The sequence below is a fragment of the Lampetra fluviatilis genome, chromosome 64 (genome assembly GCF_964198595.1).
Source record: "Lampetra fluviatilis chromosome 64, kcLamFluv1.1, whole genome shotgun sequence".
In the NCBI taxonomy this organism is placed as follows: domain Eukaryota; kingdom Metazoa; phylum Chordata; class Hyperoartia; order Petromyzontiformes; family Petromyzontidae; genus Lampetra; species Lampetra fluviatilis.
In genome coordinates, this window is record NC_136338.1 from 2,516,950 (window position 1) to 2,538,236 (window position 21,287).

The 21,287-nt window shown below is 49.3% G+C and overlaps 1 protein-coding gene across 17 annotated transcripts in view; it reads left to right on the forward strand.

The window, feature by feature from the left end:
• The first annotated feature begins 658 nt into the window (after positions 1-658).
• The window catches only part of CSDE1 (cold shock domain containing E1), a 49,003-nt gene continuing 28,374 nt past the window's right edge, over positions 659-21,287 (forward strand). For 12 of the 17 annotated variants that reach the window (XM_078882172.1, XM_078882174.1, XM_078882175.1 and 9 more), the window contains exons 1-2: positions 18,944-19,127; positions 20,015-20,139. In XM_078882172.1, the coding sequence (XP_078738298.1) occupies positions 18,944-19,127; positions 20,015-20,139 (309 nt within the window). Of the gene's footprint in view, positions 731-10,312; positions 10,846-12,447; positions 12,585-18,943; positions 19,128-20,014; positions 20,140-21,287 lie in introns of those variants that run through there. The other 5 variants (XM_078882176.1, XM_078882182.1, XM_078882186.1 and 2 more) reach the window with 3 other exon arrangements.

Consider the following 21,287-nt stretch of genomic DNA (forward strand, 5'->3'; position numbering starts at 1 on the left):
TGACGTCACGACGCACACTTCACGCGGTTTGTATACGTGGTTTTTATGGATGACGTCACCCGTTAATGGCAACGAGCCGACGCGATGACGTCAGGACGCTCGCGCGTTAGCTTTGCGTGGTGACGTCACAGCAACATTAACCACAACGCAATGGCGTCTTCGACAGAGCCACATTTCAGGCTGCGCACACAGACCACGGCGGTTTGACGTAATGACAACACGTGCAATACAACGGGGGGGGGGGATGGGGCGGGGGTTTTGCGCAATGACGTAGTGTAACTTTTTAAACCTGCGTAGGCGACCTCTCGCTCGGCAAGACCCTACGTGATGACGTCAGGGGGGGGCCGACGTAACGACGTCACGCGCAGATCCAACAGGTGGCGGTGTGCGCAATGACGTCGTGTAACATTTTAAACTGCGTAGGCGACCTCACGCTCGGCAAGACCCACGCGATGACGTCAGGAGGCGTGGCCGATGGGACTGTTTGACGTGATGACGTCAAGTGAAGGGTGATGCTTGACGTGATGACGTCACGAGCCAATTTCCATGCGCCCGTCACAACAGACGCACGCGGCTTGCAATGAGTACGCAATGACGTAGCACGCGTGGTTCGACGGAGCTCTCTAATTGGCTAAGCGGACGCGCGCCCACCCCTCCCTCACTCTCCCCCCTCCCCCCCTAAAAGTGCCGTGCTGCATATGGCGGCGCGGAGTTGCTGTGTGCTGTTGGGGTAAGCCTTTGTTCTTTTGACTCGCTCGGCCGATCTCCCGGCTCGCTTCATCGAGCGCCGCTGCTCCGTAGCGCCTCGGCATCCCGCGCCGAGCGTCGCGTGGCGGGGGCAGCTCGAGCCGTTCGCTAGACGGCAGTGGCGTTACGCGTGTGCGGCCTCGCTTGCCTGAGCATGCCGCCCGGAGCCTGCGTGTAGGCCTCCCGCCAGGGAGCGTCAGGCAAGACCGCGGTGGCTGCGAGGAAAAAGCTTTCGGGGTGGAGAGATCCGCTTCGGATTTGGTCGCTTTTAGTTCGTTGATGTTTTTCAGACTTCGCGTTTATTGTTGTGGCGATTGTGTTTACTTGAGAGGCGTTACGTAAGTAGTTAGCGATATTTGGGACCCCCCCCCTCTCCAGCATAACATGAAAAACATGTGCCCCTATAGGCCAAAGGTTATGTTCACGCAGTACGTATACATTCATACGCATGTACGCATTGTAAGAAGCTAGGGGAATAAAACGCACCACAATTGCGTGTCCGTTGTCAAGTAAGTTATACAGTTGTGAAAAAATAGGTTTTATCCTTTCTAGCAAGAAAGCAGGTGCTAAGATGTTCAAACGCCAAATAGAAAGCTTTTGCAAGGAATCCTGTTACTGCGTTAACCACACGGTAAATGCAGTGGACATGCAAACAAAAATGCTCTGATAATATATAATATATTAATAATAATATATCATACTTTGATACTGGCAAAAAAAGCTCCCAAAGTTATACAAACCAGCGGATAATAAGACGCGACCGCGACTTTTTGTTTAGGAATACAGGAGATGGGAGAACGTGATTATTGTGTGATGTGGCTCATACGGGAAGCGCGCCACGTTTGTTTGAGTGTCAGACAATTCCAATCCACTGCTGGATGACTGCCTCCCCACGCTTTACAACTTATATCCCCCACTTGGTCTTGAGTTGGTAAAACAAAACAAGCTTCGCCACATTAGTCTGTCAATACGACTGCCCAATTTAAAAAAAACAATAATCGGCAATGTTATCGGGCGACGTTAATGGCAAGAGAGCGCTGCAGGTCTCCTTTAAAAGGGGCATTTACCGAAACGTCGCCTCGCTCTCTTTATTAGGGCGGTTGTCATTCGCGTGCGGGAGTTTGTTATTTGTGCTAGGTTGGCACGACCAACACAAATATCGCAAAACATATTTGTCATGCTCCCTCGCTGAGCACACACTACCTTGACGTGCGAACAAAACAACTGCTTTAAGCCCTTGAATACTTGATCGATATTGGACGCATACGTGTATTAATTAATACACGGAAAAAACACTATTAAATAATGTTACATATCTGCCGCGATCTTATAATCACTGCTGGATTCAGGCCTCTCTCTGTGTCCATATCCCCATCCCTCATCCAATTCCATTTTGCTCCTTGACAACGTCTTATTTTTTAGGGGGGGGGATTTCGTGCCTCCATCTCTGTCGGTGAATGATTCTCTCAGTCGCGAATTTATGAACCCAACCAGCTACCGACCAACGCTTGCAGCAGCGTGGCCTGCCCTAGCCCCACCGAGTTTTGTTAAGTCACCATGGTCCCGGTCAAAAATTGCGCATCTTCTTCGCTGATCTTTTGCGCGTGTGTGTGCCCCCTTTTAATATTTTCGCAATGCAATTCCCTCGTTCACCACTCTATGCTTCTTTTGCGCACTTTCAAACTTTAATGTCAAGTTTTGGTTCGGTTTACGTGTTTCTTGGCCACATGTGTCATTGGACGTCATCTGTACGCGTGAGAAAACTGTTCTTTGTTAGGTCATTTGGTGCTGTATACGTTGCTTTATTTGTCAAAATATAGTGGGCAAAAGCGGCTCTAACCTGCTCGTAGCCTCGTGGGCCTACAATAACTCAAAGAAGTAAACATTCATATTCTGAGATGATGATTTCCAGTTGTCCATCCCGTGGGTTTTCTCATGGTTTGCCGACTGTTAAACCATCTGAGCAATCCTCTTAATTCGGTTCAACTCTCTTCCTGGAGTATATTTCTTTTGGTTATTCTCATGACTTACATCAGCAAATCTTGAGTTTATATGTATCTGTCTCTCTCTGTGTGTCTCTGTTGTGTCTCTCTACTTGTGTGTCTGTATGTGTGTCTCCGTGTCTGTGTTTAATCTCTCGCTTAAATTTAGCAATCGTTGGAAGAACGTAATCAACCAGGTAGGGTGTTGACTGTTATATTAGCCGACTATCTGTGTTGCATTACATTATGTTTCTAAGTTTACTGGGTTTTGTTTTCTCTTTCATTTGTACCTGATGATGATTGCTTGTGTTGCAATCGAAACGTCGTATGCTATTAGTTAATTTGTTACTTTCTCTTTCTACGTGACTTTACCGAAAGAACCATAGAGTATATATAAATACCCCATTTATGTTTTCAAGGTTCATTTCTCCCAAACTATTTTCCAAAAAAAACTTGTCACGCTGCCTCGAATGGCACGTGAAAGCGTTTCTCGTTGCTTTACCCTGGTAGGTATTTGTATAAAATACGTATTTTCTTTACCTTCATGTAGCCTCATTGTGTACCGTACTGTTGACCTATTCAGTGTTTGTAAAAAATATAGTTTAAAATATATATATTTTTAGTGCCTTGGTTTCTCAGAGCTTGGATAACTCGATCAAATTTTCTCAAGTCATACGCCTTGTCATGGTTTACAAAGGCCTGGAAATAAGTATTTTACTTTTATTCGAGTATTCCTTTTAAAGCTTCACTTAACGCTTTCGTGACTGCAGGAATTCATACTCTTTGGGTCTTTCGGTAAAGTCACGTAGATAGAAAAAGAAAAATATATCACGACGTTTCGATCGCAACACAAGCAATCGGACGATTGCTTGTTTTGCGATCGAAAAGTCGTGATATTTTATTCTTTATTTTTTTTCTATCTACGTGATTTTACCGAAATACCCAAAGAGTATATTCCTTTTAATATGAGATAGAATGTGTCGGCACTCGGAGGAACCTTTCATAAACACGGTCTGCCCATGTGGTTCGTTGACCTCTTAATGATGACACTTTTCTTTTCCAAATAAGCAATGCTGCTGTTGTGTTTATTGTCTATACAGTAATGTATTATCATAACAGTAACCAATAGGAAGGTGTTAAACAGAAAGTACTACAATTACATATACCGTAGAAAACAATAAAAGCAGATCGATATAGAGATTAAAGTATTCCTTTGATGATCTTAAAACATGACTTATATCTATTGTAAACTAGCGAGACCTAGAATTCTATCGTTAGTTACGGCTAATAGTAAAATATCTTCTCAACTCAACCTTGCTCAATCGTTCTACATTGACAGGTATTTATCTTTTTCCGTAACGTAAATTAGAGATTGTGTGGAGTTGGCATAATTATGTACCCGTAACTTTGAAAGAATGTAATAAAATCATTCGAATGCAATGAAACAACATGGTAAATAATGACACGATACAATATTATTTTTACGTAGCCACTTGTTACCCCCCCCCCAGACCATTATCATCAATGTAAAATGCCTTGAGGTTTTATGAAAGGTGATGATATGTAAGCTGTAATTGTTATTACTGTGGCCGACTTTTTGTTAGGTTAACACATCATTGCAGCCGTTTCGACGTGTGCTTGGTTAGCCCCGGTGAGGCTGGGGGTTTCCCCAGTGTGAGTTTCACGGCATGGTGAAACTCAACCCGCAACTCGCCAGCATCGTGAAGTATGGCCACTCGTCATCTTGCGGTCGTAGAACAGCCCTGAGCCATGGCCCGCAATCGCCTGGTACGCCGAAATTCACCAAACGTGTTGCGTGGCCATGTAGATGCGTGGGATCTACATTGCCACCCGCGATGAAGATTGGAGATCAGAATGGAGTTTTGAAAGAACTCGCAGCCAACGCAGAAGATCCCTGGGTTTTATATTCTACGAAGCTCATGGGCGACCCTAAATTGCATCCACTGCACAAATGGAAAATGAACAACTCCCTAGTGTGCGACTGTGGTCATCCAGAACAGACCATATAACGACGCAATGACCGATCTGCAAACATGAAGGAGACATCACACCGATACTCCGCTGCTCCTGACGCAGTTATCTGGCTTTGACCACCTGAATGTGAAATTGTAGTTGTTTCTCTGCATCTCCATCAGCAGCCATACGAAAGAAGAACATCCTAAGAATTGGGAAACGGGTCTCTGTCGCCTTTGTTTCCGGTTACGAATCACTGGGTGTGAAATCGGTGTGTCTTGATTTTTATTTTACCAGTTAGGGCCCACTGAGCTATACAGCTCTTTTTCAGAGGCCACCTGGCGACAAATGATAGCCCAACGAAGTGACCTGTCACGTGGAAATGTATAGCAGCCAAATACTCTAAAATGCGTATCGATTCAAAATGTGGAGGGGAAAAACTGGAGGACTCTGACAAATTCACGTGACCACGGGGTGGAGCGAGAGGGAGAGGCACGCAAGCTCCCAAATATACAACAGGCGTCAAGATCGTGATCGAACCCGCAACCTCCTGCATATGAGGTGAGGTAGTTAACATCTTGCCACCGGAGGACCCGGAGAAAAATCCACACGGCCACGCGGAGGGGGAGATTGACACGCAAACTCCCAAATATACAACAGGCATCAGGGTTTCCATCGAACCCATGACCTCCTGCATATGAGGCGAGGTAGTCAACATCTCGCCACCGTGCGGTGCTGCTGAGGACCCGGAGATGGTTATCGAAGCAGACACTTTGTCAGTGTTCATACACCACCTTGCGAACGTTTTGAAAGGTCCCCCACTTAAGTTTGAAGCACACTTCATTGGCTTCGCCTTGTCTATTTGCAGGGGTCAGTGTCGCGTTGTATCGGCCAAGTCACAAGACTGTGACGGTTGGCGATCGTATGTGGAGGCCATTCGCCAGTGGCGTGACCGCTGCTGCTGCTAATGATGGCCTGTCAGATCATGTGCTGTAAAGAAACGCGCATTAAATAGTGCTGGGAGGACTGAACCATGAGGTTGAAGAGATATATGAAAAACACGAATTTTGCATTTTTGTGGAATGTATTTATGTATGTTGAACTCCGTACATAGCCAACCGTGCTAATTGGAGGTGCGCAGGATATTATAGGTATCGTCTTCCCTGGATTAGAAAAAAAAACGCTCTCCTGAAAGTAAAATCGACCCCAAACTTGTGCCCGATGTCAATGAAGTTACCCAAATGTGATTACACACGCACACAAACGCATACCTCCTAGATTATAAAATGCACCGCCAGCATTTTATTTAAATACAGGGAAATAAGTGGGTATTATATTAAGGAGAATTCGGTCGTAAATGGATCGCTGTTTTAATTGAGCAGCCTACTGTTGTTTTGGACCAATATTGTTTATCATCCAATATTAAACAAGCACTTGCTGGACTGGTTCAACCATTTTTGTATCATCGGCTGTGTTAAGCCAGTGAACACTTCTGGATTGATCAGGGCCCTGATTTTCAAAAGCGCTGCTCTGGCACTGTGACATTCCAGAGCAAAGCCTTGACTGCTGATGAGATCCAAACGATCGAAAACTTGCCCATAATATGCCTGCCTAAACAAATGCCTCCGGATAATATTGGTCTGAAAACCACACGGGCCGATGGACTAAAACATATTACATTTTTACATGGCGAGTCACATTTTATTTATTTCAAAAGCTCTAGGTAATGCGTCAACAGTTGTGTTTTTCCTGTTATGTCATAGTTATTTCTGTTGCTTTTATTTTAGGATCGCCGCATTGCTGCCTGGAACGTTAGTCATCTTAAGCTAACGGTTTAAAATGTCCCCTGCAGATACGGGAAGTGTCGCTACAGGGCAACAAAAAAGGATGCCCTGCATTTTCACTCTCGTTTCTCGTTGTGTAAACTGGTTTATGGAGCCTCAGGCCTCTCTCCCCCTCTGTTATGAAGGGCCCTTTTCCCCAAACACAGCCCATTTTACTACACCTTTTCATTCTCAAGGCAGTGCCGTTGACGTGGTCGTTGAGTCGTTTTCTTATTTGTGCTCGGCACCACCGAAGCCGTAGCATGGCTTAATAATCATGCACGAGTACACCGGGGTCATTCGGCTAGTTCAATAATCGGTTGCGCTGCCGATTATTGGGTTTGATGCCTGCTCATATCTGATAACACAAACGTAGTTTGGTACGGGGAAAAATATAAAAAAACCTTAACCTCTGCAACCATGCGTTGCCGCTGGACGGGAGGCGTCGTCAGCCGCGTCAAGCAGAGCGTTGGTCGCGCTCAGGAAGTATGATGTGGGGCGAGGCTGCCATTTATAAAGGGCCTCTAGGAATCGTCCAGTGGCTTCCCGTTGCCGAACGAATACGTCATGAGGTCGCGTTCACTACACACACACAAAGCGCTTGCCACATGAATCACAATACCCTGCTAATCTCGTCAAGGAGCATAAATCATCATCACACGAACTCCGGTTATCCTCGCAGGGGCTTTTGGCTGAGCCATCGCGCATTGACGGTGATCACCCCATCGCGCACTTTCAGATGCGCTTCTGCGGCCGTCTGGAACGCTCTTCCGATATTAGGAAGCCACTGGAGTTATGCACAGTCAAAACGCACCGCACCGAATCGATTAGTTTAATATGCTGTACCGCTCATCTCGCGGGATATAATCTCTCAACCTGGGGCAAACCCGTGCCTCACGCAGCAGCCGTGGGGTCTGCGCGAAGGCTTGCCCCGGTCGGTCGTAGCAGTGGTGGAATTTCCACCGTTGGCTCGGTGGCCAGTCGTGGACAGTGGTGAGCAGAGCCGGCGATGTGTTGCTTTGAGCGCGGAGAAGCTTGGACTAAAATGAAAGCGTGTTTCTCGAGCGCGATAAGGTTCCACTGGAGGCCCTCTCTCTATCTCAACTGCTTGCATGTTGGGGGGGGGGGGGGTCACCCTTAAGCCAGCGACAATCTCTAACATAGTTCACATGCTGTTGCTCTTAAGTCTCCCGCACACGGCTTGGCGTTTTGCAGTTGCCAACTGGAGTGGATTTACCATGCCCCAAAAATAGCTTCGTTCGCATTCCAGATCGAGCAAAGTAATTCCACACCCGCAAAAAAATCAAATCTGGATACCAACTGGATTTCTGTTGTTGCGTCGGTGACTTTTAATGCAAATTCTACCGGAATAGACCTGCATATGAAACGTGTGTATCTTTTTTGATGGGCGTCCGCGCGTGTCGTTTTGACCATTACGAATAAGACTGAGAATAAGGTAATTGTTTTTTTTTACCCTTTTTTCTGGCAACAAAACTTACACTTCTTTTTTACAAGTCATGTTTGCATTGACCACAATACCTGCGGTCGGAATGCAAACAAAAAACACAACTCTGATAATGTATGCACTGTCCTTGAAATTGATTGGTCCACACCCGAGACAGCTTTTCTTAGAGCCTAGTCTCACATGGTGTTGGACCAGATGACGCTATAAGGCGCACTGAGAATAAGCGCAAAGTTCAGCTGTCACGTGAGCAACGACAAAATGTGTCTCGCCACCACACTTTGACCATCGTCTTGACGGCTGCTGCTGCTGCTGCTGGGGTCCATCGTAGCAAAGTCGATAACCCAGCCCTCCAAATGCCGTTGAGTTGTTACGGATTGAGACGAGTGTTTGAATTGGCAGCTTGTTGCAATGCTGACCCATGAAGTAATCTACACAACCGGAGGCAATGGTAAACAAATCTAAAATGTGGTGTTCAGATGTACGCTTTGAGCGTCTTGGACGTGTGTGTTGTGCAATAACTCGTTATCATGTCAAGGAAAAGAAAGTTGTGCTGGCTGGATTCTTGCGCAATGACATCAATGACATCGCACGCAATCCCACAGCGTTGAGTCTGATTCCTGCATTGCACTCATCTCACGCCCCCCCCACCCCAATCGCTCTCCACCACCCCGGCCTTGGATGCTGTGCAAATGTGCCGGATACTTTATAACACTGTCATACTATATCATGGGACCTCCTTTGCCAGTACCAAAATATGAGAATAGGTTTTCCCCTTTTCTGGCAACAAAACAGTTGTGTTAAGATGTTAAAACATCAGAGTATGTTTTTTTTGCATTCTGGCCACAAGTATTGTGGTTAATGCAGACATGATTCCTTGTAAAAGGTTTCAGTTTGGTGTTTTAACATCTTAACACTTGTTTTGTTGCCAGCAAAGGGCAAAACCTATTCTCACTATCATACTATGTTTGAGAAAAGTTTGGCTGGCTGGCTGGCTAGGAGGGAGGGAGGGCATGAGGTCCATCCACGGCCTTTGGACTGCGCGCTGCTAGCGTTGGCGAAAAATAATAAGTGCATTTGTTCATTGTTGAGAAGTGCGTTTTCTAGTACAGTAAAACCTTGGATTGCGAGACATAATTCGTTCTGGAAACGTGTTTGTAATCCAAAGCACTCGTATATCAAAGCACTCGTATATATCAGTTGTGATCACGTGACGCTCGGCAGACAAAGCGTATGCACGTACTGCTCGTATTGCAAGACCTCGCTCGTTTATCAAATTAATATTTATTTACAATTTTTGCTCGTCTTGCAAAACACTCGCAGACCAAGTTACTCGCAATCCAAGGTTTTACTGTAGATGTCTGTTTTCAGCGCAAGCTATCGCGCCCGCGAGGGGATAACCCTCGTGCAGTTAAATCCCTCCGTGGTCTGGCCCCAACGTATCTCGCTTCTCTCCTTTCGTTCAACGCTCCCCTCCGCTCACCATCCCAGCTGTCTCGCTGTCTGTTCCTCCTCCTTGTGCCCAATCACCGTTCCATTTTTTTCTCTCGCTTCTGGCTCCCCCTTACACCCGAAACCAACTGCCCCTACGCGGCGAACAATCGGCCTCGCTGTTCAAATTTTGTTCTTCCCTTAAAACCCTCGTTCATTCGCTTACCCCAAGCTCCTCATCCTCCTCTTCCTTCCCCATCACTAACTCCATCCCCTACCTCCTCGTCGTACTCGTTCATCGTCGGTTTCATCATTTTATTTCGCGTGTCATTATTTGTTACGCATTATCATCTTCTGCTGTAGAAATGTATAATTCCTTTTTCAGCGCCTTAGTCAAGGAAGTATATACATTAAAATAAGGTGCCAACGGTGGCTCGGAGATGTTAACTACCTCGCTTGGTGTACAGGAGGTCGTGGGTTCGATCCCAACCCTGACGCCTGCTGCTGTATACATAGAGTTTGCCTGTTCTCTCTCTCATCATCATCACGGTGGCTAGGAGATGTTAACTACCTTGCCCTGGTGTACAGGAGGTCGTGGGTTTGATCCCTACCCTGACGCCTGTATATATGGAGTTTGCCTGTTCTCCCGTGGTCGCGTGGATTTTTTTACCGGGTCATTCGGTTTTTCCCTCCACATTTTGGCTGCTATAAATTTCCACGTGATAAGCAACTTCGTTGAGCTATCATTTGTGGACAGGTCACTCCTGAAAAAGAGCTCTATAGCTCTGTGCCTTACTTGATAAAATACAACGTTGTTTAGTAGTTTAGTTTATAAGATGAAAGTTCTAACGTGTGTCTGCTGCTGCTTTGTGTGTGTGCGCATGTTGTTGCAGTATGCTGTGAAGTAAAGTGGGATTCCATCTGAAGTCGAGGTATAAAGAGAACAAAAACAAACGAAAACGCTGCTCAACCTAACGACGTAAAAACTAAAGAAAAAAGTAAAAAATTTCCACCGCGCCAAGAAAGATACCAAAGAAACCGAGCAGAGAACAACTACAAGGGAACGTAAAAATTGTAATCTTTAAGACGAATCAAGTTTGAATCCAGCGTCGCCAAGTTTGTACCTACTCAACAGCTTCCAATCGGCACTCTGGCTGCTGCAGTCTACACAACCTCTTTTAACAAAAAAAACAACAACAACAACCGAGCAGCCGCTGTGGTGGTACGCTGTGGTGGTACGTGTGTGCCAGCGCGTGCCGTGTACCCCACCGCGCACCGCCGCGTGAGCCCAACAGCTGTCGCGCGCGGCCTCCTCCTCAAAATCACAAGCAAGCAAAGCAAAGCAAAGTGACGAAACGTGCACCTCTTTACGAAGATACCTTCTACTGCAATTTCCGATACGAGTAAAAAATATAACGCGAGCAAGGTGCGTACCACGCTTCCGCCCTCCGTGTGCGCCCCCTCTCCCCCCTCCAACGCCGTTGAACCGCCGAGCGTCCGCGCTCGTTGCGCCCCTTTTTTTTTCCTTCGGCAGGTTTCTCCGTTGAGCGGTCGTGCCTCCTTTTAACCCCTCTCTCATACCGGTGATGGGTTTTTCTTCCGATGTTTGCACGTGACTGCCCCGTCCGGAGCTCTTTTCAGGATGTCAACCACTGCCGCGCACACCCTTCAATTTCGGGATTTTGGTGGGTGGTCAAACGGGGGTCGGCGCTTTCGGAAGAGTAAATGGTAGCCTGTCCCCTATAACCACGTTGTTCCTTTACACCCCAACCAATCCCAACGTGGTTCTTTGCTCGTTTTTTGTTTGACACTTGATGAAAATACCCAGGGTGCAAGAGCTACAATGTTGTCGTCCGCTATCAGCTGTTACGATCCCTTGAGGATCCGCGCCCCACCCCCCCTCTAGGGTAGAACCCCTGCTGTAGTTCGTCACTTGTTTTGGTCACCTGCCCCTCCCCTCAATCCTGCGCAAGCGTCCCACCCATCACTACCTCTCCCCCTTTCCTCATTTACCTTCCCTCTACTTTGCACCCCGTCGTGTTTTCTTGAGTATTGTTTGTTTGTGGAAACTTTCTGACCCTGTGCCCCCCCCCTCCCTTACTGGACATCTGTGAGAAAGAGCGTTGTTACGACTCATCAGATGTATGATCGATTCTGACGTCCGTAACTCTCGATTTAAAGCTTTCGTGACTGCAGGGATTCATCTTCTTGGTTCTTTCGGTAAAGTCACGTAGAAGGGAAATAATAAAATAATAAAAATTAAACATTATACAATAATTCTCACGACGTTTTGGCCACAACGCAAGCAGCCGTCCTCAGGTGAAGAATTCAGACGCTGTCTTCCCGACAGACCTGTTCTTCACCTGAGGACGGCTGCTTGCGTTGTGGCCGAAACGTCGTGAGAATTATTTTATTATGTTTTATTATTTCCCTTCTACGTGACTTTACCGAAAGAACCAAGAAGATGAGTCCGTAACACTCTCGTGCCACGCTCCATTCGGAAACCTCCCAAGTTGCTCGCATCCTCCCCCCAATCTCCTTCTGTGAAATCCCCAGGCATCCTGCACTCAAATACAACATTTTCTCGGAAGTAGCTCGGGTGGGAAGGTGTGTGCCCGCTCTTGATACGTGGTTAGGAAGGGCAGTTGGAGGCATCTTGGGAGTTCCGTTGAGATTCGCTTTGATGGGGGCCGTATTCTCACACGGGGGGTGTGATGCGCTGCTCACGGTGAGAGTTTCTGGTGGATTCGTCATGTCTTGACGTGACGTGGATAGCACGGTCGGATTTCTATTGGGGGGTTTAAGTAAAAAAAATTGTCAAAATTATCACCTACGGGCGGAGCTGTAGCCGACGGGACAAGATAAAAATCCATCTCTCCACACGCACCTTGCGCTGCACTGTCCTCTCTCCATATGCTGCTGCTGCCTCCCCCCCCCTTCCCGCTCGGTCACCTTCTCCATAAAAGTCGCCCTGCGGTTGTGACGATGGCCGACGCTTGGAAGGGTTTCTCCTCCACGGCCGAGTTCCCCGTGTCCCTCTGCCCCTTGGAGTGCGTGGGTCCTGATGGCGGCGGCGGCGGCAGCGGTGGTGTCGTTGGTGGTGGGTGCCCCGTGCCAGTCCGCGCGTCCCACGCTCTGGGCGTCTCCCCGTCGCACCGCTCCGCCGTGAGTGTGCGTCGACGACGCCTGGGTTCGACTCCACGTCCGCGCCGGGGTTTTTTCCGTGGCACAGCGTTTCTGTCGCGGTGGGCGGCGGCAATTCGCTTGGCCAACGTTTCTCCGTGGGTCGCCACTGGTCGCGCGCGACGGGGAAAAACGGCGCGGGTTCACGCCGGTTAGCGAACGGTTGCTTAGCCGAATCGCTCAACAGGAGGCACAATCTTCTTGGTTCTTTCGGTAAAGTCATCACGTAGAAGGGAAATAATAAAATAATAAAAATAAAACATAAAGTAATTCTCACGACGTTTCGGCCACAACGCAAGCAGCCGTCCTCAGGTGGAGAACAGGTCTGTCGGGAAGACAGCGTCTGAATAAAACACCACCAGGCTTGGCAGCGTACATTTAAGCTGCTGGGTTGGAGGGGGAAGAGCGCCTTGACAAAATAATTTGCATATCAAGAGGAATTTAGCATATTTATGGGAAATGCAGATATGGGATTAGTACTACTTGTGAAATGCGTAGGAATTGGGCGGGGGGTTTCAAAGTCATATTATGCAGGATTAGCAGCATCAAAGGGAGGGGATAGGGGTAGCACAATCTGTCGCCGCGTCAAGCAACCAGTTTGCGCGACATCCACACAAGCGTCATTTAGTTGCACGCAACCTTGTTGGGCAAGCAGTCGCTCGGGAGTTACAATTCGGGAAGTCGTTGCGATTATAGTTTTTATTTGGCATTGCGGTGTATTGTAGCGCATTTTTTGGCTGTGGGGGGGGAGAGGATCACGTGAACCAATAGCATGACGACGAGTACAACACGACAACGATCGTTTCGCACGTTGCCGGGATGCCGTGCGCGCGCAGTGAGCGCACAAATCGATTTGTAAGTCGAGCAAGGCATTTGTGGTCGATTGGTCACTTGAAAAATGTTGGCGTCGATCGAGGCAATCGCCGCGGTTTATCGTATCGTCCGTCTTGCAAGATGTTGCTTTTTCCCCCGATCGTCGTCATTGCCCGTTAAATTTTCTCCCCACGATTAATTTCGTGGCAAAATATGCAACGAAATAGCAAAGATTTTCGCTTATGGTTTAAAGCTATAAATAAATAGGTATCTCCCATTTAAATCTGTGCTTTTTAAAGGCACCACAGCTGTTACATTTCGCATCATCGTTTCCTGACAGCCTGCCGATATAGCCTGCAAAGTTGCAATAATTATGAGAAGGCATGGTACGGCACTTAATGTTGCGTGGCCTGCGTTCATAATTTTTCGCGCTTTTTACCTACTTGGGAGGACGAAAGCAATGCAGTACAAACGTGCATTGCAACTTTTACAGAGTCATGGGGAACTGATGTCTCTAATTGTCAAGTCGTGAGAATTTGTTACCCATCGAGTCTAGCGAAAAGTGATATCGCGTCAAACCCTACCTTCGAACATAACCAACGTGTAGGACCAGAGCTTGGACAATTGTCGGCGGCGGGGGGGGGGCGTGGTTCCTTGTTTCTGTTTCCTTGGTGCCCCCTCTACCCAACTCCTGCCCACACCCCCCTCCCCTCCACCACTTCCATCTTCACTCCTCTTTTCCATCCTCCTCCAGTCCCGCGCACATCCGTCCTCCAGCCAGCACCCTGCTCAGCGCAGACGCAAGCCACTGTACCAGCGCTCAGTAAGTCGCCCCCGAGACGCTTAAACCGCCAGCGGGGGGGCGGTGTGTGGCGCGCCTCTGTGACGGACCGGGGGTGAAGGGAAGGCCGCCCTCGCAACCAACGATCCCAAACTACTAACGTGCCTGGCCTTGCCTTGCCTGTGTGCCGTGTGCCCACTAATCGAATGCGCAAATGACGACGACGACAAAAAATCAAACCGCATTGGAAAACGGAACAGCAGCGGGTACCTGAAGAAGTGCATTGTGGTCCTCTCCTCTGTGGTCGCCGTCAAAATCAATTTGAGCAAATGTGTGCGACTGTCGGGCAGTGGCGATATTATCAGGGACTCTGCTTGCGAACTTTCAGATATGAACAAACCTGGTCTGTACGTCCAGTAGCCTGCTCGGAATGAGAGTCGTAAGTTCAACCGCCGCGCAATAGATATGGCGGTGGTTGTTCGGTGTCATTGCCAGCATGTCTGCATGGAGAAGGCACTGCTTTGTTTTGAGTCTCAGGACCCAAACACGGAAAGGTTTACTGAGGTGTCGGCAGCTGTTCACAATGCTGTTTCCCGTCGCAAGTTGATTTATGAAGAGAGCAATTGTGCAGACATCTCTTGGTAAGTTTTTCAAGGGAATAGAGAGTAAACATGAGCACCAAAGGGGAATGAGCATCTACATCTGTAAAACATGAAGAACCAGTAGCATCTACATCTGTAGAACATGAAAAACCAGTGGCATCTACATCTGCAGTAGATTATACAACTTTAAAATCTATTCCCCGTGTTTAGTGTACACGCCATACAACAACGTTCGGAATCGACAGAAGTCAAGTTGGACTTAAGAACAAAATCGACTTACGAACAGACCTCGAACCTAACTCGTTCGTAAGTAGAGGAGTCCCTGTAGAGTTTGACGTAATGATCTGCGTTCTCCGTAATGCCCTCTCGTGCATTCAGAGTCGTAGGCAGCACTTGTTTTCGGTTATTTGTTTTCGTGCGGCTAAAACGTTTTATGTTTATTTTTTGTTTATCTTAACCCCGTTCGTGCCCAACTCCTTTTCATGCTTTACATTATGAAGATGTAATTTTGTTTCGATTTAAAGCTTTCGTGACTGCAGGGATTCATCTTCTTGGTTCTTTCGGTAAAGTCATGTAGAATGGAAATAATAAAAATAAGACATAATAAAATAATTCTCACGACGTTTCGGCCACAACACAAGCAGCCGTCGACAGACCTGTTCTCCACCTGAGGACGGCTGCTTGCAATGTGGCCGAAACGTCGTGAAAATTATTTTATTATGTTTTATTTTTATTATTTTATTATTTCCATTCTACGTTACTTTACCGAAAGAACCAAGAAGATGTAATTTTGTGTTGTGCAACCCCACAGCCACAAGGTTGACCGAGGGTGGCTGGCCTGAAACCTTTTTGAAAATGCTCCCTAACCTCTCACCCCCCCCCCCCACGCCCCGGGCCTCCGATGACCCCAACACGCGCGTGCCCACGCGCTGCCAGAGGAGTTGGCACGAGCATTGCGGCCACACCGTCGATGAGAATGGTTGGGGGGGGGGGTTTCTGACCATCTCTAACCTCAGCTCCCCACCCCCCCACCCCCATCGGCCCTGCTAGGGGTTAAGTTTTACGGTTTGTGTTCAGCAGTTTGGTAGTGCAGTTCATAATGCCTCGCTTTTATTATTCTTTTTTTTTGGGTCAGGCTGTGCAATGATCTGGCCAAATTTGTGCCATTAAGACCCCCCCCCCCCAGAACCCGATCTAGCCAAACAAATAAGACAAAATCTGATAATTGATTCTTTACCCTTCTATCTGGCAACAAGACTGACACCTTTTTACAATGAGTCATGTTTGCATAGACCGCAATACCTGCAGTCATAATACAAACAAAGAACATAACTCTGATAATGTGCACTGTCCTTAACGTTGATTGATCCACACCCGAGACAGCTTTCCTTAGAGCCTAGTCTCATATGGGTTGGACCAGATGACGCCAAAAGGCGCACAACTCAAAGACAATGCACCATCAGAGTATGAGAGCTCGGGGCAAGCATCTACACTATGGGAACCTCATTTGCCAGTAAAAAATATGATAATTGATTCTCGGGTGGTGGCGGGTCCCGACCAAAACAAATTTTCGGGCCGATCGTTGACGTGGCCTTACCCCAAAAAAAAATCGACTGCGAAATCATTAATGCCAGCTGCGAAAAGCCTACTACGCGTACACATTTTCACTTCTAGCTATCTTGCCCGCTCTTGCCCGCCCTTGCCTGCCTACTCGTCTGCCCGCCGTCGGTTGGCGCGGTCCAGGTGGGAGCCGTCTCTGCGCGCTACGTGCGCCAGCTTGACGAGGAGGCACATGGTGTTGTGCCCAATGTGGGCGGTGGTGCGCGCGTGTGTTTGGGCACGTCGGTATTAACGCTTCAAACAACAGGTTCTGCCAGTTTTTTTTGCAAGAAGGGGACTTTGCGCGCGTGCATGAGTGTGCAATGCTTGGGGAGCAGTAGTGTAGTGGTTAGCGCGCTGTGCCACAAACCCAGCCAGTGACCCGAATTAAATTCCCGCTCGTGGCCAACGGCAACCAGGTGGAGATTATCTGTAACGGCGTTTCCCTAGGTCGACTCGGCCTTAATTCAGTACCTTGTGCATTTTGTGAACATCGCCGCTGTGGTTATAAAGTTGGGTGTGGAACTGCACGAAATGTGTTTGGTGGTATGCAGCAGATACCTGGCCGTGCACACCGCTTGCGATTGAATTCTTAAACCGGTCTGGAGGCCTTGCAAAGGTCAGCTCGGCCTAACATGAGTACGTAGCGTGTGATCGATGGTTGTTGTTAGTGCTTGGGTTGGTGGTGTTTTCGCCCAACACCAATCCGTGTGCGACTTTGACTGCTCTTAACAGGTGCTCGCTAACGACACACCCCTGGTGGGTGCATGGCTCGGTGTGAGATGGTTGTTTTTGTTGTTGTGCACTCCCGTTGAAGCGATCGTGTCGTCGCGCGTGCGCACCCAGCGGCGACAACAACCCCACTAACCGCGCCCCCCCCGCCCTCCCCGTGACTTCAGGCACTACAAGACAACTCTCGATTTATCCGCGGTAGCGAGAGAGGGGAAGGGCGGCCCAGATCGAACAAAAAAAAACGCGGATAATTATTATAAAGGCAGGAAAATAAACTTGCGTGAATGAGGCTAGTGAAAACGTACCGATTGATTAAGGTCCTCAAACGAGGGGTTAATGAACTTGGAATGGATTCGCCTTCTGATTTTTATTTCCTCCTAAAGTCAGCGGCGTTTGAACTCTCACCGGTGGTTTTGCCGTCGCGTGAGCACCGGGCCCCCGGTGAGCCACCGACGAGCGAGGAGCGGCGCTTTAGGACGTCAACGGGTTTGGCAAGCAGCGGTTAACCTCATTTGGATAATCCACCCACGGATAATCGAACTATTCCTGTCTTTACACCATTGGAACCTCATTTGCCAGTAGCAAAATATGATAATTGTTTTTTTACCCTTTTATCTGGCAACAAAACTGACACCTTTTTTTACAAGGAGTCATGTTTGCATTGACCACAATACCTGCAGTGGGAATCTAACAAAAAACACAACTCTGATAATGTATGTACTGTCCTTGACGTTGATTGGTCCACACCCGAGACAGCTTTTCTTAGAGCCTAGTCTCACATGGTGTTGGACCAGATGACGCCAAAAGGCATTCCGACTGCAGGTATTGTGGTCAATGCAAACATGACTCCTTGTAAAAAAGGTGTCAGTTTTGTTGCCAGATAAAAGGGTAAAAAAACCAATTATCATATTCCTGTCTTTTGCACTTGTGAATGACAGGTCGTTGGCATGGCGTGCCATCCAACAGGCGGGGCGTGCCTTTCTGACTCCCTTTGATGGAGATGAACGCGTTTAAACCCCCGCGGGAGCTGCGCATGACGAGGGAATGCCGACTCTGGCTCTTGGGACACGTGGCTCCTGGCTTTCCCTCTTGCTTGACCTCGCTCAGCGGGTTCTCTCTGTGAGCTCGAGAACCACGTGGGTGAAGGAGTGAGATAGGGGGAAGCTGAGGGGTCGGCCACAGTTTCGAGGCTGCGTCGGATCGACCGCTGCTGTCGAGACTCTGCGATAGAAAGGGGGGGCTCTCTTGGGGGGCTCGAACAGTCGGGGACCCCTAGGAAGGGAATTTTGTTTGGGCAATGCCAGGGAGGGTGGACCCCTAGAGAGGAGACTTCGCTTGGAGACTTTGCCAGGAGGGATCCCCAAAGAAGGGGGCTTTACTCGGGGGCTTTGCCAGGAGTGACCCCTAGCAGTTACCACTTGAGTGTAGGTGCTACTACTACTACGCGGCAGAGGTCGCAACCGGGTACCCGATACCTGTACCCTACCCGATACCCGGCTACCCGTACCCGGCCGGGTACGGGTACCCGTTTGCGACCCTGGTGCGGCCGGGTACGGGTAATGAATCAAAACCCGTTTGCGACCTCTGCTACGCGGCGCTGTCTGGGCGTGCGCTCCCACACTTGACTTGAGATGCTGTCGCAATTAGGACTTCGAATCCAAAGCGTCTCTCTTTGCAAGTCCTCCGAGTCGGGCGGCGGGGGCGGGCGGGTGGTGGGGGGGAGAAGCCGTCACCTCCTCTCGCTCGCCCGTTATCCATCGTTGAGCGCTGCTGGGGAACAATGCCGCTCGCTGCCCCCTCCCTCTCGGGCGCAGATGAGCTACGACGCGAGCCTGTTGAACGGGGACGGCGTGACGGTGGGCCCGGTGCTGCGCGAGACCGGCTGCGTCGAGAAGCTGATGCAATCCTACGGCTTTGTCAAGTGCTACGAGCGTCAGGCGCGCCTCTTCTTCCACTACTCGCAGTTCCGCGGACACGTGCAGGACCTCAAGGTCGGAGGTGAGCAGCGCGCGCGCGTTCCGTGTGTGCGTACGTTGAGCTTGAAGAGCGCCGCACGTAGGCAGCCGCGCTAATCGGAGGTGCGACGCCTCCGTAATTGCCGTTATTGTTTATTATTCCGCTTGTATTTCCGAGCGTGATCTCGCTCAGTCTCGCGGTTTTGTTTTTCAGGAGTGTCCTGCCGAGTCGTCCCCCGTAGGGGCAGTGATTACTACATGTGCTTATAGTTCGATTGAGTAATTAGCAGTGTTTTTTTTCTATTTGGCAAATTTTGGACCGTGACGCCAGCACACACAATGAACGGGGCTCACTCACCCTTGTGTCCTGGCGTCACGGGGAGAGATCTTTTATCGCGGGGATCACTCGCCCACGGTATTACTTGGTGGGCGGCCGCGGGGAACCGTGCTTGCAACCAGCGGTTGACGTTGGGCCAAGTCACTGCGTCATCCCCTCCCTCCCGCCACCTCCTCCACATTCAGTCTCTGAACCCCCAACCACTCGCCACCCTACCCACGTAAGCGCATGGTGGCCGCGCGCTCGCTCCGTGGAACCTCTCGATCATTTACGAGAGTTCCCGAGCACAGGCCCGGAGGCCCCAAAGACACCGTGAACAACTGAAGGCGGCGGTGCAACAGATGAGAGGCTGACGTTTATTGATTTGAGCGAGGTCGGAAGACACAGTGCGGGGGGGGGGGAGAAAATGGCACGCAGGAATTTCGAAAGTCGATCCGCTCACCAAGCAACGCCCGGGCGATGGTCGTTCGTAGCCCCCCTGAACCTGGAGCCCACGGCTCGATGATCCCCCCCCCCCCCATTGCGTGTCCTCTCACACGTGCCCCCCCCCCCCCCGCATGCCCCCCCCTCGCACCCCCCACCCCTCGCCGCAGACGACGTGGAGTTCGAGGTGTCCACCGACCGCAAGACAGGCAAGCCCATCGCCGTCAACCTGCTCAAGGTGAAGCCACCAGTCAATTCGTTCGAGATGCCCACGGAGGAACGCATCGTGGGGCAGGTGAGAGGGGCTGTGCGCGCCGATCGCCCCGCGGGCAGGGCCGGCCCACGGGCCTCGCTCGGCCTGGGTCGCATGGCGGCGTGGGAGAGCGAGTTGGGATGGGCACAATGGCAAGGCGCCCACCCCCTCCCCGGTAGTAAATTTTAGCCATCTTCTTGGTTCTTTCGGTAAAGTCACGTAGAAGGGAAGTAATAAAATAATAAAAATATTACTTCCCTTCTACGTGACTTTACCGAAAGAACCAAGAAGATGAATCCCTGCAGTCACGAAAGCTTTAAATCGAAATTTTAGCCATTTGTACTATTTTTTTTTATTTTACCAGGTAAGGCTCCACTGTATAGCTCTTGTTTTCAAAAGCCGACCCGGCCACAGACGATATCTCGACGAAGTGGCTTATCGCGTGAAAATGTATGGCAGCTCAAATGCTCGACACGCCGCGCGTTGTTGATTCTAAATGTAGGGAGGGGGAAAACCGGGTGGCCCGGGGAAAAATCCACGCGACCACGGGGAGAGAGAGAGACATGCAGACTCTAAATATACAGCAGCAGGCGTCAGGGTCGGGATCGAACCCACGACCTCCTGTATACCAGGCGAGGTAGTTAACATCTCCTACCCACCTCTTGACTGGCGCTTAAACCGGAAATTCCCGTGGGTATGGTTCGTTTATTCATTTGTTTTTTGTCATGCCCTTGAAATTACATTTTGGAAGGGGTAGGCGGCAGAGCCACACTTTCCAATCACCGCTTGGAAGGTTGCGTGCGATGGTGGTATGGGTTAAGGGGTTTAATCGCACAACACCTCACTGATCTTGTCACGGACCATAAACCATCACGCAAACTCTGGTCATCCTCGCAGCAGCAAAGATTTTTGGCTGCCCATCGAACAAAGACGGTCACCGCATCTCGTGGTGCTTTCAGACGCGCTTCCGCGGCCGTCTGGAATGCTCTTCCTTCCGATATTAGGAAGCCGCTGTGATCTACGCCCCTTTTAAATCATCATCTAGATTGAAAACTCATTTCTTTAGGACCGCTTTTGGCATTTTGTTTGTCCTTCGCCCCCCCCCCGCACCTTCGATTAGTACGGTTGGCTACGTGCGAAAGAAGTTCAACATACGTACGTACCTGCATACGTTAGCGAGGCCTATTGAA